This window comes from Nomascus leucogenys, chromosome 4, assembly GCF_006542625.1.
Source record: "Nomascus leucogenys isolate Asia chromosome 4, Asia_NLE_v1, whole genome shotgun sequence".
Lineage (NCBI taxonomy): Eukaryota > Metazoa > Chordata > Mammalia > Primates > Hylobatidae > Nomascus > Nomascus leucogenys.
In genome coordinates this window covers 17459719-17475020 of record NC_044384.1, presented here as the reverse complement: position 1 = coordinate 17475020, position 15302 = coordinate 17459719, and the positions used below count along the sequence as shown (strand labels likewise).

The window sequence follows — 15302 nt, the reverse complement described above, 5'->3', positions numbered from 1 at the left end:
GGACATTGGTCTGAGCAAAGATTTTTGAAGAAAGATCTCAAAAGCATAGGCAATAAAAGCAAAAATAGACAAATGGGATCATATTAAAGTAAAAAGCTTCCACGCAGCAAAGGAATCAGCAGAGTGAACAAACATCCTACAGAATGGGAGAAAATATTTGCAAACTCTCCATCCAACAAGGGATTCATAACCAAAATATGTAAGGACTCAAACAACTCAACAGCAAAAAAAAAAAAAAAAAAAAAAAAAATCCAATTAAGGAATGGGCAAATGATCTGAATAAACACTTCTCAAAAGAAGACATACGGCCAAAAGGTATATGAAGAAGTGTTTAACATCACTAATCATCAGGTAAATGCAAATCTAAACCAAGATGAAGTATCCTGTCACCCCAGTTAAAATGACTATTATTAAAAAGACAAAAACCGGTGCTGGTCAAGGTGTGGAGAAAGGGGAACCTTCGTACACTGTTGGTAGGAATGTAAATTAGTAGAGCCACTATGGAAAACAGTGTGGAGGTTCCTCACAAAACTAAAAACAGAAATACCTGTAATCTACCAATCCCACCACTGGGTATATATCTAAAAGAAAGGAAGTCAGTATATTGAAAAGATATATACTTTCAAGGACTTATATGTTGAGTTTCAAGCACTCACATATTTCTTACAGCACTATTCATAATAATAAGGATATAGAATCAACCTAAGTGTCCATTAGTAGATGAATAGATAAAGAAAATATGGTATATATAAACAATGAAATATTATTCAGCCATTAAAAAAAGAATGCTCTCCTGTCATTTGCTGCAGCAGGTAGCCTAGAGGACATTATGTTAAGTGAAATAAACCAGGCACAGAAAGACAAATATTGAATGTTCTCACTCATATATGGGAGCTAAAACAGTTGATCTCAAGGAGGTAAAGAGTGGAATGGACCAGAAACTGGAGTCTGGGGGAGTAATGAATAGAAAAATACAGTTAGATAGAATACATTCTAGTGTTTGATAGCACAGTAGGGTGACCATAGTTAACAATAATGCATTATATATTTGGAAAATAGCTAGAAGAGAAAATTTCGAATGTTCCTAACACAAAGAAATGATACATGTTCAAGGTGATGCATATCTCAATAGCTTGATTTGATCATTACACATTGTATGCCTGTATCAAAATATCACATGGTACCCCGTAATATGTACAATTATTTATGTATCAATTCTAACAAGAAAAAAGATAAAGTGATTCCTGTCCCTTACTTTAGTTTCTTTAGCCTGTCTTATAAAATTTCAAAAGATAAGACCTTCTCTAATGAAAAAGTAAAATTATAAAAACTATTCCCTACAAATGGAAATGACTGATGTTTACCCTATAGTTTTCCATGTAAAAGATTCTACCACTCTATAGTGCCTTACTGCTTGTTTGAGTCCAACATACAGGTCCTTAAATCTTTGATTTGCCACAGAAAGGAAGAACATCATACATAAATCCAATTAGCAATGTAACTTCAAAAGACTAAAATTAGCTTCCACCTCCTTATGTTTCAGGAAGGAGAACATGGGCTGGATGAACACAAACTCCACATGTATCTTTCTGCCTTGCAGTCCTTGATCCCATCTCTCTTTGCATTAGTGCTACAGAATGCACCTTTCTCCAGCAAAGCCAGGCTTCATGGTGAAGTGCCACAGATAGAAGGTACTGAACTTAAATTCTGGAAGAAAAATGTAGAATATTAGCAGCCTAGCTTCCCGAAGAATTATTTTTTATTAAAAGTCTAAAAATCACTTTATATGATAGCATAATTATTAAAATGTATTATGTGTGTAGAATCTCATGGTCATAAGATTATACCTATGGTAGACAATATGGCTTCATCTTTTATGGATAAGCCCCATTGTTTTATTTTATAATATTTATACTTTCTTGTTGCTCTTAATCTATAGCCTTTTTATAGCCTTTCTGGGGAGGCTGAAATAAATATTTCCTTCTTTAATAGATCTGAGTCAACAAAAGATTCTTTTAATAGTTACTAGTGCCAGTATATGAAGCTTGTCATTTCTGCTTTCTTTATATTTTCTTCCCCAACTTTTTAATCTTATTTTTAATAGAGGAAGGTAAATATAATTACTTTTTTCTACTATGTCCTTGATAGAAAGAAATATAAAAGCATCTGTGGCAGAATTTGTGTTTTTCCAAAGAAGAAATGTGACTTACTTTCAGAAGTACATAAAATTGACAGCAGAGGCCAGTATTTTCTTATCTTACTCTCCGAGTAGCTAGTAAATGACCTTTGAAACTTGGCAGACAATTGATAACCCTGTTGCACCTTAACGTCCAGGACAAATGGCTATAGACAAGCTATTGCTATGTATCAGGCACCTTTGCAGCCTTTTCAGAGTTGTGAAATTATCCATGTCTCTTACTGATGTCTAATGGACAAAGAATTATAACATTGAGAACATCAACAGACACTTAATCTTTCTGAATTTCATTTTTCATGTAAACTGTAGGCTACCTATAATATTTGGAGTATGATGCGGTGTGTCCAAAGATATATGAAGCCACATGATAAAAGTAGTGTATACTATTTGGATGTCAGTTTTATTTGGAAAATTGAGAATGAATGGTGTGGCGTTAACATTTTTAAATGATACTATTGAGGAGAATGAAAATTCAGACTTTAGATAAGACTTCATAAAGCTCTCCCAGCTGGCCACTTCAGGTTCTACCCCTTTACCCTTACTCATTTAGGCATTTCATCTGCCTAGGGATTTTCCTGTCTTTCTAATTCCCTTTTTCTTTTTAGTTTTCTGTATTTGTTTACTATGGCTGTCTTTAACAAAGGACCACCAACTGAGTGGCTTAAACAACAGAAATTTATTATCTCACACTTCGGAATTTTAGAAGTCTGAGATCAAAGTGTTGGCAGGGTAGGCTCCTTAGGAAAACTGCGAGGTAAAGGCTGTTCTGGGCTCTCCCCTGGCTTCTGGTGGTTTGCTGGCAATCTTTAGTGTTTCTTGGCTTTTAGATGCATCACCCCAAACTTTGCCTTTATCTTCATATGGCACACTTTCTGTGTGCTTGTTTCTGTGTCCAGATTTCCCCTTTTTATAAGGACATCAGTTGTGTTGGATAAGGGACCACTTCAATATGATTTCATCTTGTCTAACTACATCTACAGCAACCCTATTTCCAAATAAGATCCCATTCTAAGATACTATAGGTTAGGACTTAAACAGAAAAATTTGGGTGGGGGGCAGTTCAACCTATAATACTTGTTATCATTCTCTCATTTATTTAACAAATGATTCTTAAATGTCATCTATTGCCAAGCACATGCTGGAGATTAGATAGAACAGTATCATCCTGAACATATTCCTTCTAATACTTATGGGATTCCTTCTAACATTTATGTGACCTTTTCTTGTGATTGTCCTTTATTTTTCATTCTTGTTGACTTAGTTTAACTTTCTGACTTTTAACAGTAGCTATAAATGTTAATGTTACTATACCTTCATTTAGGTTATAATGTATTTGTTATAAATAAGGATTTATTATATCCTCATTTAGGGTATATCCATATGTCTATATGTCCGTTTATATATGCACACACATAAAATTTGGGTTATAATTTGTTATGAATGAAGATTTGTTTTCTCATAAAAATGGTAACCCACACAAAAATTTTTAGTACCAATTTATTACACAACATGAACAAATATTTATGTCAGGCATTGTTTTAGACACTTAGGACACAATCATGAATAAAATAGATAAAAATTTCTGCTCATAGAGCTTACATTCTGCTGTGAGAATAAAATCTTTTGAGATTTGTTGGATTTGTTCTCGTATCACAAGAATTTCTTGGTTTTCCTAAAAAATGACTTAATTAGTGTATTTCAATTTTATATTTAAAATTTACAATAAGAAAGTAATTAAATATGAGGAGAAAGGACCTTATTTTCCTTTCAACAGAATATCTAAGTTCCCAAAATGCCAATTTCCATATGATTTATTTTGCTTCTTTTATGTGTAGTGACTAGGTTTCCTCGGCCTATGTCGCCTCTTCAAGATGTGTCCACTATTATCGGAAGTCGTGAGCAATTGGCAGTGCTACTACAACTTTATGACTACCAGCTAGAACAGGAGGGTACAACAGGCTGGGAGAGTTTACTGTGGGTTGTCAATCAATTGTAAGTTACCACCTCCATATTAATTTGAATGGATGATAACTCTTATATTTAGCCTTGGCCCTGAGGACAAAATATAACAAAACTTTTAAAATGTAACTTGGCATCATTTTTGGTAAACACCTTTAGGACACAGAGGATTCACACCATTGGATATGTAATTTATCTGAGAAGAAGATGCTGCTGTATTTTATCCAAATGATCTATCTGCCATCTCGTTTGTCCAATTGTGGTGATGGATTTTAAACTACATCTAGACTTCTCATTTTTGAGGCTAAAATGATGCCATGTAAAGCCAAGCTCTTGTGTGAAGCATCAGATCCATAGATTTGAGTCACATTAACTCTGTACTCAGAATTCTACCATTAAGATTTCATATATTTTCTGGCAAACAGTTAAAATTTATTTTTTTAAGTGTATACAGCTTACGACCTATTCAGAGGGTCCCAAACAATGCCTTTCCTTTCAAAGAACGAAATAGAAGAGGTTATTAGATTTGCATTGTTTCAGAAATTGGCAAGGAAACAGTAATTTATATGTATCCCCTGCCTATTTTTCTTTCCTTTCATATTCAGGTTGCCACAACTTATAGAAATAGTTGGCAAAATTAATGTTACTTCAACTGCCTGTGTCCATGAATTCTCCAGATTTTTCTGGCGCCTTTGCCGGACATTTGGCAAAATTTTTACAAACACTAAGGTAAAAACTTGTATTCCATGTTTTCTTATATGAAAAAGACATAGAAATGTAATGTGTTAACACTGTAACAGAGTAAATAAAAGCATGAACCATTCTTTTGTCTAATACACTTCTTTAATATCCTAGAATACTATGATAGTAAAAAAAAGTTCTAGTTGGTAATATTCTTATCTTTACTGATTTTCAGAAGGTGATTTAGCCTAAGCTTAGTTCATATCCAGACTTGGATATAAGCTTTACTCATTGTAGATATCCTCAAAGATTTTCAATATAGGAACTGTCAGCTAGGGAACTCAACCACAATCCTTTGAATGTGCTGCTGGTACTTACTGTCTATCACAGGTTCAGGAAGCAGCTGTTTGCTCAGCACACTTTGGTAAAAACCTCAAGCGATTGTGGAACCACAGCAACTTATATATAAAACTTGCTGCGAAGATACCACCTCTTAGAATAGCATGGACACTGGAGATAAATTCTACATGTTTCATTCATTACCAAAAGTATCATTTGTCACATTTGCCTATCCAGGTTATTTTGTATTTTCAAATATTAACATTAGAATGTCATTAGATCCTAATTTATTCATTAATCCTGTTAATCCGTTTGTCTTCATAACATTTTGTTAAGCCAGTTCTTTAGAGAGCTAATAAAAAACATAAAAAGGTGTAGTTTCTATAATCAAATGTTAATAAACACATTTAAAAGGTAAGCATTTCAGTTATTAAATTTAATTTAGTGTAGCTCTTTACTATTAAATCTGTAGTTGAAACATTTAAAGTAAATAGTATGCTATAAGGAACTGGACAAAATTCAGAAGACTTGGGTTATGGTCCTATTATCTGTTGACTAATGTTTATGATCTTTACTATTTAAGTTAAATTATGTGGGCTTAGTCTTTTCATGTGTAAAATGAAGAATTTGCTTCAGTCTCTTTTAAGTCTCTAAGTGCGATTCAGTACATGAACCTTTTAACATTGGCCTTTCTCTCAGTTTAAGCTAAATATATAAATTAATGTGCCTCACCTACAGAGAGGAGGGCAAAAACCAGACCTTGATGTTATTGTAGGAAAAACAAAATTAAAATTATTTTGTATTTTTCACTAGCATTCAGTTGTTAAACAAATATAATTTGATTTTCCTGTTATCAATATTGGCAAAAATTGTTTGATATCTCCAAAACAAGTAGCTATTTTTTTTTTTTTAGAAAAGCAAGTAGGAATCTACTTATGTATTTAACAGTGAGTGGTTGTCTTCAGTGGCCTGAAATCTGTGATAACTTTAATAATAAAAAATTTAAGCAAAACCTTTGTTCTAACTTAACATATTAAAGTTAAATTCTGTATTTCATATTTCAATTTGAAAAGTTGTAATAAAAGATGAACATAAATATCATATGATGAATATGTTACTAAACACCTGAAGTGACTGGAATTTCCTTTTCATTTTTTTAAAATACAGGCAAATGCTTTTTTCGATAATTCTAACCATGTAATATCTACCTAAATAATCCTTCTATAACCAAGTTCAGTTTTAGAAATCAGTAATTTCAACCACTTAAAATCATATTGGAAATTATTTTAATATAATAAAAGAAACCGGAAGCTATTCACTTGTCGACTTGAGTTGTTTTTTCAAAAATTTATCCTTAAAGTTTTTATTTTCATTAATTTGACTCTTTTATCCTAAGCCTCATGATTAAGAATTGTTACATTTCTGACCACTTGACTTAGTCATCTATAAAGCTAAATAAATAAATAAATAGTAGTAGCAACAGTAGTAAACATTTCATGTAATCAATTTGCCCATTGAACCTGAGACTTTTTGAATCTTCTCTTTGGGTTGCTTAGGTAAAACCTCAGTTCCAGGAGATTTTAAGACTATCTGAAGAAAACATTGGTGAGTTTGTTCATTATTACTTTTAAAAACAATTGCATTTCTTTATGCAGGAAAAATACTATATTCTCCATATATGTAAATTGTATAAATGAACTAGCAACTACAATTGAAAAGGAAAATTTATATTATGGAGTTCTTGGTTTTATAACTGTGTCACATCTAATATCCTTCCCATTAGTGGCAGTGAGATTAATCCCTGTCAATCTGATTGTAAATATATACCTTCATTGTAACCAAATTGATATAAGGCTGAGCTTTACAACCTGGGTACTCAACCTTTAGAGGTTTGAAGTAGTATATTCAAGAGACTGACAATTATAAAATAAGCTGCATCTAATTCCTAATTAGTTCTGTAATACTTTTGAAAATTAAACATAGTAGAAAAGAACGGTGTATAAGCATATATGTTTTCAAAATGAAACATGAGAGAAACTACAGGCTTGAATGGGTAGCTCCAGCTACTTCATTGATAGTTTTCACTCATCTACTTTAACAAGTCTAGTTATGGTACCACTGGCCTAAGGACTTGTTTATGTATGGATCTTGTGTCCCTATGTATTTTTCTAGTTTCTAGGAATAAACTGTGGAACATGTGTAGCACCCCCCACCCCCATTTTTAACTTGGTTGATTTTGAATATATATATATCTATATATTCTAGGTATATATGTGTGTGTGTGTGTATATACATGTATGCATATATATACACATATATATACATATATACACATATATACATATATACACATATATACACATATATACAGATATATACACATATGTATATACACATATATACATATATATATATATATATACCTTAGTGGTTTGAGTTGAATGGTCTAGAAAACACCATTTTTGGCAGTCCTCAGAAGTAGTCAGAGAATGAATAAATTAATTCTTTTAAGCCTGAAGACATTGAAGAGATTTGGGGTTGGGGGAGATGGACAAATAACTCCCAACGTTTATTTTTAATGTCTTTTTAAAGGATTGATTTTGTAATGCCTAAATTGTTGGTAATATATGTTTATATTAATTCTTGTGATAAATTAGTGAAGAAAAAAGGTAAATATTTTAAAAACTGACAGCTTTTGGAATTATTAGTTAGCCATGAACGTTTAGCTGTTGAAATAAATAGGAAGTGATTATCAACCCCTGTATATATAGTCCATATCTATGAATATACTTTAAGCTTATGTTCTGACATTAACATCAACATTCCCTCCCCAAAAAAGGTACTCTCACCAAGAGAATAAACAAACCTCAAATACTAATTAATATGAAAATGGAACTGTCTTTTTTGCAAAATTTCTTCAGGGCAGTTAGTTAAATAAATCTTTTCAACTCAATTTCTTTATGTGGTACCCTCAGAAAATAATTTAAAGCCATATAAAAAATAAGTATAGTAAAAAACTATTCTTGAGAATATAACAGCAAACTAAAGCACTTAAAACAGTGCCTCATGATCAGTAAATAAGAGCTGTTGGTGCTGTGAATGATAATTGTCCTCTCACAACTTTTCTTTTGAAATTGTCCACAGAGGCTGTATAAGAAAATCTCTTATAAAGCAGTTACAGGGCACGCAACTGTGGTTGCATGCTTTCCCCTTTTTCTGGGCTTTACTTAGCATGATTCCTTCCCCCTCCATGAAAATAATCAGGGCTCTGTCTGGCCGAAAACCCTACTGAGGATGCAGGAGGGGCTCAGGAAATCAGGCTAGTACTGAAAACTACCTCGTATCTAGAAATAGATCAAATAACATATATCTGTGTGCTTTTAGGTGAGTGCGTTTACATTTTACTAAACTGAAAATTGAAAGCATAAAAATTTTGGACAACCTGCCTATAGGGACACTTAGAAGACTTTCAAGAAGAAAGTTCTGATTTCCAATTATGGAAATCAAGAGTATACCATCTCATTTGGGTCATTTGCCATTTATCAGAAATGTTTATGCTAGTGGCTCTTCAAGAAACACTAAGTTGTGTTTTACAACCACCAATAAACATGTGTTTTTCAAAGTAATGATAATATTTACTTGTAACCTAGTAAACAGTTGTAATTTTAAATATAATCGCATTATGATTTTTTTCTTTACACTTAAAATATACTTGTTTTTTTTAATTATTTTAATAATTTTAGATTCCTCAGCAGGAAATGGGGTCCTCACTAAAGCTACAGTCCCCATTTATGCAACAGGAGTCCTTACGTGTTATATTCAGGTAAGGGAAAAATTCATACTCTCTAGTAAAAGGCTTTCCATTTAGAAAAATGCCTAGTATTGTGTCTTCTTAATGTAAGTGACATTGCTACCAATAAAGAAAAACAATTTACTTATTTTATTCAATAAATAATTCATAATGGATAGCATATTTGAATAATAAGGGCCTGAGTAAAACCTCAGTTGAACAAATAAATTTAGAGATTATGAGCTTTTTGTATTTTGTTAGAAGTGTTAGATTGTACTTACTTAGCAGAGTTTCTTTGTGTTCCATGATAAGTTTTTCATAAATAAGTGACAAGCAGAACACATGTTAGGTGAACTAAGCTACAATGCACTGTAGAACACTATACCTTATCATCATTTTTAGCTAAGTACTTTTTAATAATGCAGGTTGAGTATCCCTTATCTCAAATGCTTAGGATGAAAGTGTTTTCAGATTTCGGATTTTTTTTTTTTTCAGATAAAGGAGTATTTGCATATACATAATGAGATATCTTGGGAATGGGACCCAAGTCTAAACACAAAATGTGTTTCATATACACATTATACACATAGCCTGAAGGTAATTTTATACAATATTTTAAATAATTTTGTGCATGAAACAGTTTGTGTACATTGAACCATCAGAAAGCAAAGGAGTTGCTGTGTCAGCCACCTATGTGGACAATCTGGTTAGTTGGCATCACAATCATCATTCCTGACTTAGCATTTATATGCTACCAATAAGCAATCATTTTCTTATACTTTTTCACATGTAAGTACTTAACAATAAGAAAATATGACATATCATCAATACAGCAAAAAAATAATGTGCTCAGGGTAACAAAGCACAGTAGCATCACCAGAATACCTGTATCAGCTGTTAAACAACAGCCACAGCAAATGATGACAGGCTTTCACACACAGTATCAGTTTGGTACTCACAAAGTTTCAAATTTTAGAGCATTCTGGATTTTCAGATTAGGGATGCTTAACCTGTACTTTATTTTTCTTAATTGTTACTGCATAACAAACTACCCCAAAACATAATGGTCTATTATAACTGTTTCATTTGCTCATGGTTCTGCAATCTGGGCCTCACTCAGCTTTCTCCTCTTCTGCTGTTCTTGCTGGCGGTCACTTCTGTTGCTGCAGTAAGTGGGTTAGCTGAAGGGGTCTCTACATAAGTCTCAGGACCTCTCTCTGTCTCCACATGGCTTCTGAAGCAGCAGAGCCAGACTTACCACGTGGTGGCTAACGCCTCCCAAGAATGAAAAGGCAGAATCTGCTAGGCTAAGGCTTAGGCCTGGAATTAGCACAACATGGTTTCTACTGTAGTCCCTTGCTAAATAAGTCACAGGGGCAGCTCAATTCAAGCAAAAGTAGGGAAGTAAGCCAGGGTGTGAGCCAGGAGGTGTGGTTCAGTGATGGCCACCGATGTAACAGGCTGCCACACTCTACTTAACATTGTTTTAAGTAAATAATATGTGATGTGTCTCAAAGCATAGTAGTAATTTTTAAGTATGAGGCAGTCCCACCAGTAAGATTTCCGGAAATACTGACTCGGGATAAAGTACTTTTAGAAGTTAGAATGTAAGAATGAAGAAGGAATACCTTTTCCAATGGTTTCCTGAATTTTTACCCACTACTAACTTATTTATTTTGCTCTTTAAATTCAAAGTACAGCAATTCATATTTATTGTACTCTTCTTTCTTTTTTTTTTATTTTTATTATTATACTTTAAGTTCTAGAGTACATGTGCACAACGTTCAAGTTTGTTACATCGGTATACATGTGCCATGTTGGTTTGCTGCACCCGTTAACTCGTCATTTACATTAGGTATTTCTCCTAATGCTGTTCCTCCCCCTACCCCCCACCCCACGACAGACCTCGGGGTGTGATGTTCCCCGCCTTGTGTCCAAGTGTTCTCATTGTTCAATTCCCACCTATGAGTGAGAACATGCGGTGTTTGGTTTTCTGTCCTTGTGATAGTTTGCTCAGCATGATGGTTTCCAGCTGCATCCATGGTGTATATGTGCCACATTTTCTTAATCCAGTCTATCATTGATGGACATTTGGGTTGGTTCCAAGTCTTTGCTATTGTGAATAGTGCTGCAATAAACATACGTGTGCATGTGTCTTTATAGTAGTATGATTTATAGTCCTTTGGGTATATACCCAGTAATGGGATGGCTGGGTCAAATGGTATTTCTAGTTCTAAATCCTTGAGGAATCGCCACACTGTCTTCCACAATGGTTGAACTAGTTTACAGTCCCACCAACAGTGTAAAAGCATTCCTATTTCTCCACATCCTCTCTAGCACCTGTTTTTCCTGCCTTTTTTAATGATTGCCATTCTAACTGGGTGAGATGGTATCTCATTGTGGTTTTGATTTGCATTTCTGATGACCAGTGATGGTGAGCATTTTTCATGTGTCTGTTGGCTGCATAAATGTCTTCTTTTGAGAAGTGTCTGTTTATACCCTTCACCCACGTTTTGATGGGGTTGTTTGTTTTTTTCTTGTAAATTTGTTTGAGTTCTTTGTAGATTCTGGATAATAGCCCTTTGTCAGATGAGTAGATTGCAAAAATTTTCTCCCATTCTGTAGGTTGCCTGTTCACTCTGATGGTAGTTTCTTTTGCTGTGCAGAAGCTTTTTAGTTTAATTAGATCCCATTTGTCTATTTTGGCTTTTGTTGTCCCTGCTTTTGGTGTTTTAGACATGAAGTCCTTGCCCATGCCTATATCCTGAATGGTATTGCCTATGTTTTCTTCTAGGGTTTTTATGGTTTTAGGTCTAACGTTTAAGTGTTTAACATCTTGACTTAATTTTTGTATAAGGTGTAAGGAAGGGATCCAGTTTCCGCTTTCTACACATGGCTAGCCAGTTTTCCCAGTACCATTTACTAAATAGGGAATCCTTTCCCCATTTCTTGTTTTTATCAGGTTTGTCAAAGATCAGATGGTTGTAGATGTGTGGTGTTATTTCTGAGGCCTCTGTTCTGTCCCATTGGTCTATGTATCTGTTTTGGTAGCAGTTATTATACTCTTCTTTCAAGACAAATTTGAATCATCCTATAGTATTAAAATACAGTTATACAGTATCACATATTACCTTGCAATAGAAGTTACAGCTCTGTTAAAGTGGCACAGTATCCTTTTAAATTTTTCTTTTCTACACTAGTTTCTAATACTACCCTGATATGGATACTTTTCTGTTTGTAAAAGATTTTAAGTCATGTATGTTAATAAATTGTCTCTATTGTTCATAAATTTGTGGAGATCAAAGATATTAAGTCCTAACAGTGCCAGACACAACAGTATGCCTACCATTCTCCTCTTTAACTTCGGAAAGTGTCCTGGTATAATGTGTGATGTCAGTATTTTATTCTCTCTCTTTTTCACCCTCTTGAAGTTTTGTTAATATTTTTATTTTGACCATAAATAACATTTTAAATCATAATAACTAAATGCCAAGAACAAGGTTTGGCTCGTAGTAGGCCCTCAGAATGGATCTGTTGAATAAATGAATAAGGGGCATTTCTTTTGAGTCATTATGAAGTCTAAATATGTTATTCATATCTGTAAAGAGATAAGAACTTTTCAGCTTATTACAAAATAAATAGTATATTGAGGTAGCAATCACAGATTGCCAGTTTTTCTTATTTTAGGAAGCACATACCAGCAGTTAATGTTTATCTCACTGAACAAAAATTTTTGTTAGGGTAAATTACATTAAACAAAAATTATCTTGAATCCAATATATAAGCAGTATTACTTGTTTTGAGATTCCAAAAATGATAAATAAGATTATAGTAAATTTTTAAAAATTGAAAGAATTCATACTTACGTAGAAGTCTTATTTTATAGCTCTTATTTCACATTTAGGTTTTTCTCAGATTTCCAGCTTGTTTTCCAAAGTTATGTCTATTTTATATTTGAAATAGTAGGCAACTCAAAATGGGTGAAATCACCATTCCAGCATTGTTCTGATGCTGATTTGTCAGTTAAACTGCGTGTCCTAAAACTGTTATATTCATCCTTTTTTCATGTTAACCATTATTTTTGTCAATCCTTATCTCTACTTCATTCTAAACTAACCTGATAATGTAGCAAAAAAAAAAGGGGGGGTAGGTGGTAATCCAGTCTTCCTCATGGATCTATTAATACATTCAGAAGCTATTTACTGTTGACCTCCTGTGTCCCTAATGTCGACTTGACTTTATTATGTATTTATTTTCTGGCAGACTATCAGGTTCCCTTCCCATATACATTTAGGTTAATTTAACATACAACGTTTTTTTTTTTACTCTCTTAATTTAGCAGGTTTTCTTTTTCTAACATATTTTCTGATTATGAAAGTAATAATAGTTAGTTGGAAAAAGTTTGAAAAATACAGATTATTTTTTAATCAAGGTGTGCATCTGTTTCTTAAAAGAACACAGTAGTCTATATTTTACCAAGCGTGCAGTGTTCACCACTAGGATATTGCAAAGATAATTCCTTAGAAATCAATTTTCTACTATTTTTTCTACAAGGGGGTAACTATTCTAGTAGTTTGTATTATATAGAGCAAAAATTTATGGGAACTAAAATTTGTAAGGTAAATTTTAATAAAAGATTATACCTTTTAATGTTCTAAATCAGGACCAACCATCCAAACTTTTACAGTGATGGAAATAATTTACAGCTGAGTTGTCCAATCAGATAGGCACTTGCCACATGTGTCTATTAAGCCTTTGCACTGTACCCAGTTTGACTAAGGAACTGAATCTTTCACTGTACATAATTTCTTATTTAAATTTAAATATAAGTAGCCACATGTGGCTAGCGGCTACTACTATATTAGACCACAGGTCTAAATTAAAGTATCAGGATTGTCTGTCTTCATACCATTCTGATGATAGATATGCTTAATAAATATCTTTTAACTAAAATAGCTTCCAAATTTGGATATTTTCCCCTTATTTGGTAACATTCTCTAATTATAGTAGGTAAATATGGTATTTAGTTCTACTTGATTGTTTGGAAATTCAGTATCAGTATTTTTCCTCTGTAGGAAGAAGACCGAAAACTGTTAGTTGGATTCTTAGAAGATGTAATGACGCTGCTTTCATTATCTCATGCTCCTCTTGATAGCCTGAAGGCTTCTTTTGTGGAATTGGGGTAAGAAATAACAGCTTATAGTTTGCTAAAAGGCATATAAAGTTTTTCAATTGGATTTATAGAGTACATATTTTAAGTCTAAAAGAGTTGACATGCACACCAATTCTCTTGGTTTTGAAACTTAAGGGTTTTTTTGTGTATTTTAGTTTGTTTCTTGGTTTTGCTTATTTGTTCATTCTTAATATTTTGTAATCAATACATTGTAATTTAAAAAGTAGGGGAAAGGGTGCAGACATATGTTCTCTTTGAAGCAGTTGGAGAAATAAAATCAAGTACCGATTTTGAAGAAAATTTAGTTTCCCAGAACTGAAAAAGGAGCCCCAAGTGAAAGCCAGCTTCTTTGGCTCCTATTTTCACTCTGTTTGATTTGCTTAGTCCTGCTCATCATCACATCATCTGGCTGCTAAAATAATTTTATCTCAGTCTTTATTGAAAACACACTCATGCATTTGTTAATAATACCACCTTTCATTTGCATAGGCTTCACAGCCAACATACCCTTCCATGTAGATGGTTTGAGTTGATTTTATTTGATTCTACAACAACCATGTGACATACTTAGGACATGTACTGCTTCCCCAATTTTTATAGATGCAGAAACCAAGACCCACAGAAGTTGTAACTTACCCACTTGACTCTTAGTCCAGTGGTCTTTCCTTTTTCCTCATGGAGAAATTTGTTTCTTCATAATTTTAACTTGCATGCTATTAAAAAGAGTGGAATTATCTGTCACAATTGTGAATTCTTAGAGAAGTTACAAGTGTGATTTCTGAATATGCTAAAAGACTGTGGTTGTATAAGGAAGGTGACATCTTTTTCAGAGAATCTTAGTTGTTTGTTTGTATGTTTTTTGAGATGGAGTCTTGCTCTATCACCAGGCTGGAGTGCAGTGGTGCGATCTCAGCTCACTGCAACCTCTGCCTCCTGTGTTCAAGCAATTCTCCTGCCTCAGCCTCCTGAGTAGCTGGGACTACAGGTGCGCACCACCATGCCCAGCTAATTTTTGTATTTTTAGTAGAGGCAGGGTTTCACCATGTTGGCCAGGATGGTCTCGATCTCTTGACCTCATGATCTGCCCACCTTATCCTCTCAAAGTGCTGGGATTACAGGCATGAGCCACTGCGCCTAGCCGAGAATCTTAGTTGTAACCTATC

The 15302-nt window shown here is 33.6% G+C and overlaps 1 protein-coding gene across 8 annotated transcripts in view; it reads left to right on the top strand.

Annotated features, from left to right (window-relative positions):
• Positions 1–15302, top strand: part of RELCH (RAB11 binding and LisH domain, coiled-coil and HEAT repeat containing) — a 120684-nt gene that overhangs the window by 73579 nt on the left and 31803 nt on the right. For 6 of the 8 annotated variants that reach the window (XM_030810305.1, XM_030810302.1, XM_030810301.1 and 3 more), the window contains 6 exons: positions 1544–1691; positions 4033–4189; positions 4762–4885; positions 6733–6781; positions 8920–8999; positions 14042–14148. In XM_030810305.1, the coding sequence (XP_030666165.1) occupies positions 1544–1691; positions 4033–4189; positions 4762–4885; positions 6733–6781; positions 8920–8999; positions 14042–14148 (665 nt within the window). Of the gene's footprint in view, positions 1–1543; positions 1692–4032; positions 4190–4761; positions 4886–6732; positions 6782–8919; positions 9000–9461; positions 9564–14041; positions 14149–15302 lie in introns of all 8 variants that reach the window. The other 2 variants (XM_030810299.1, XM_030810298.1) reach the window with 1 other exon arrangement.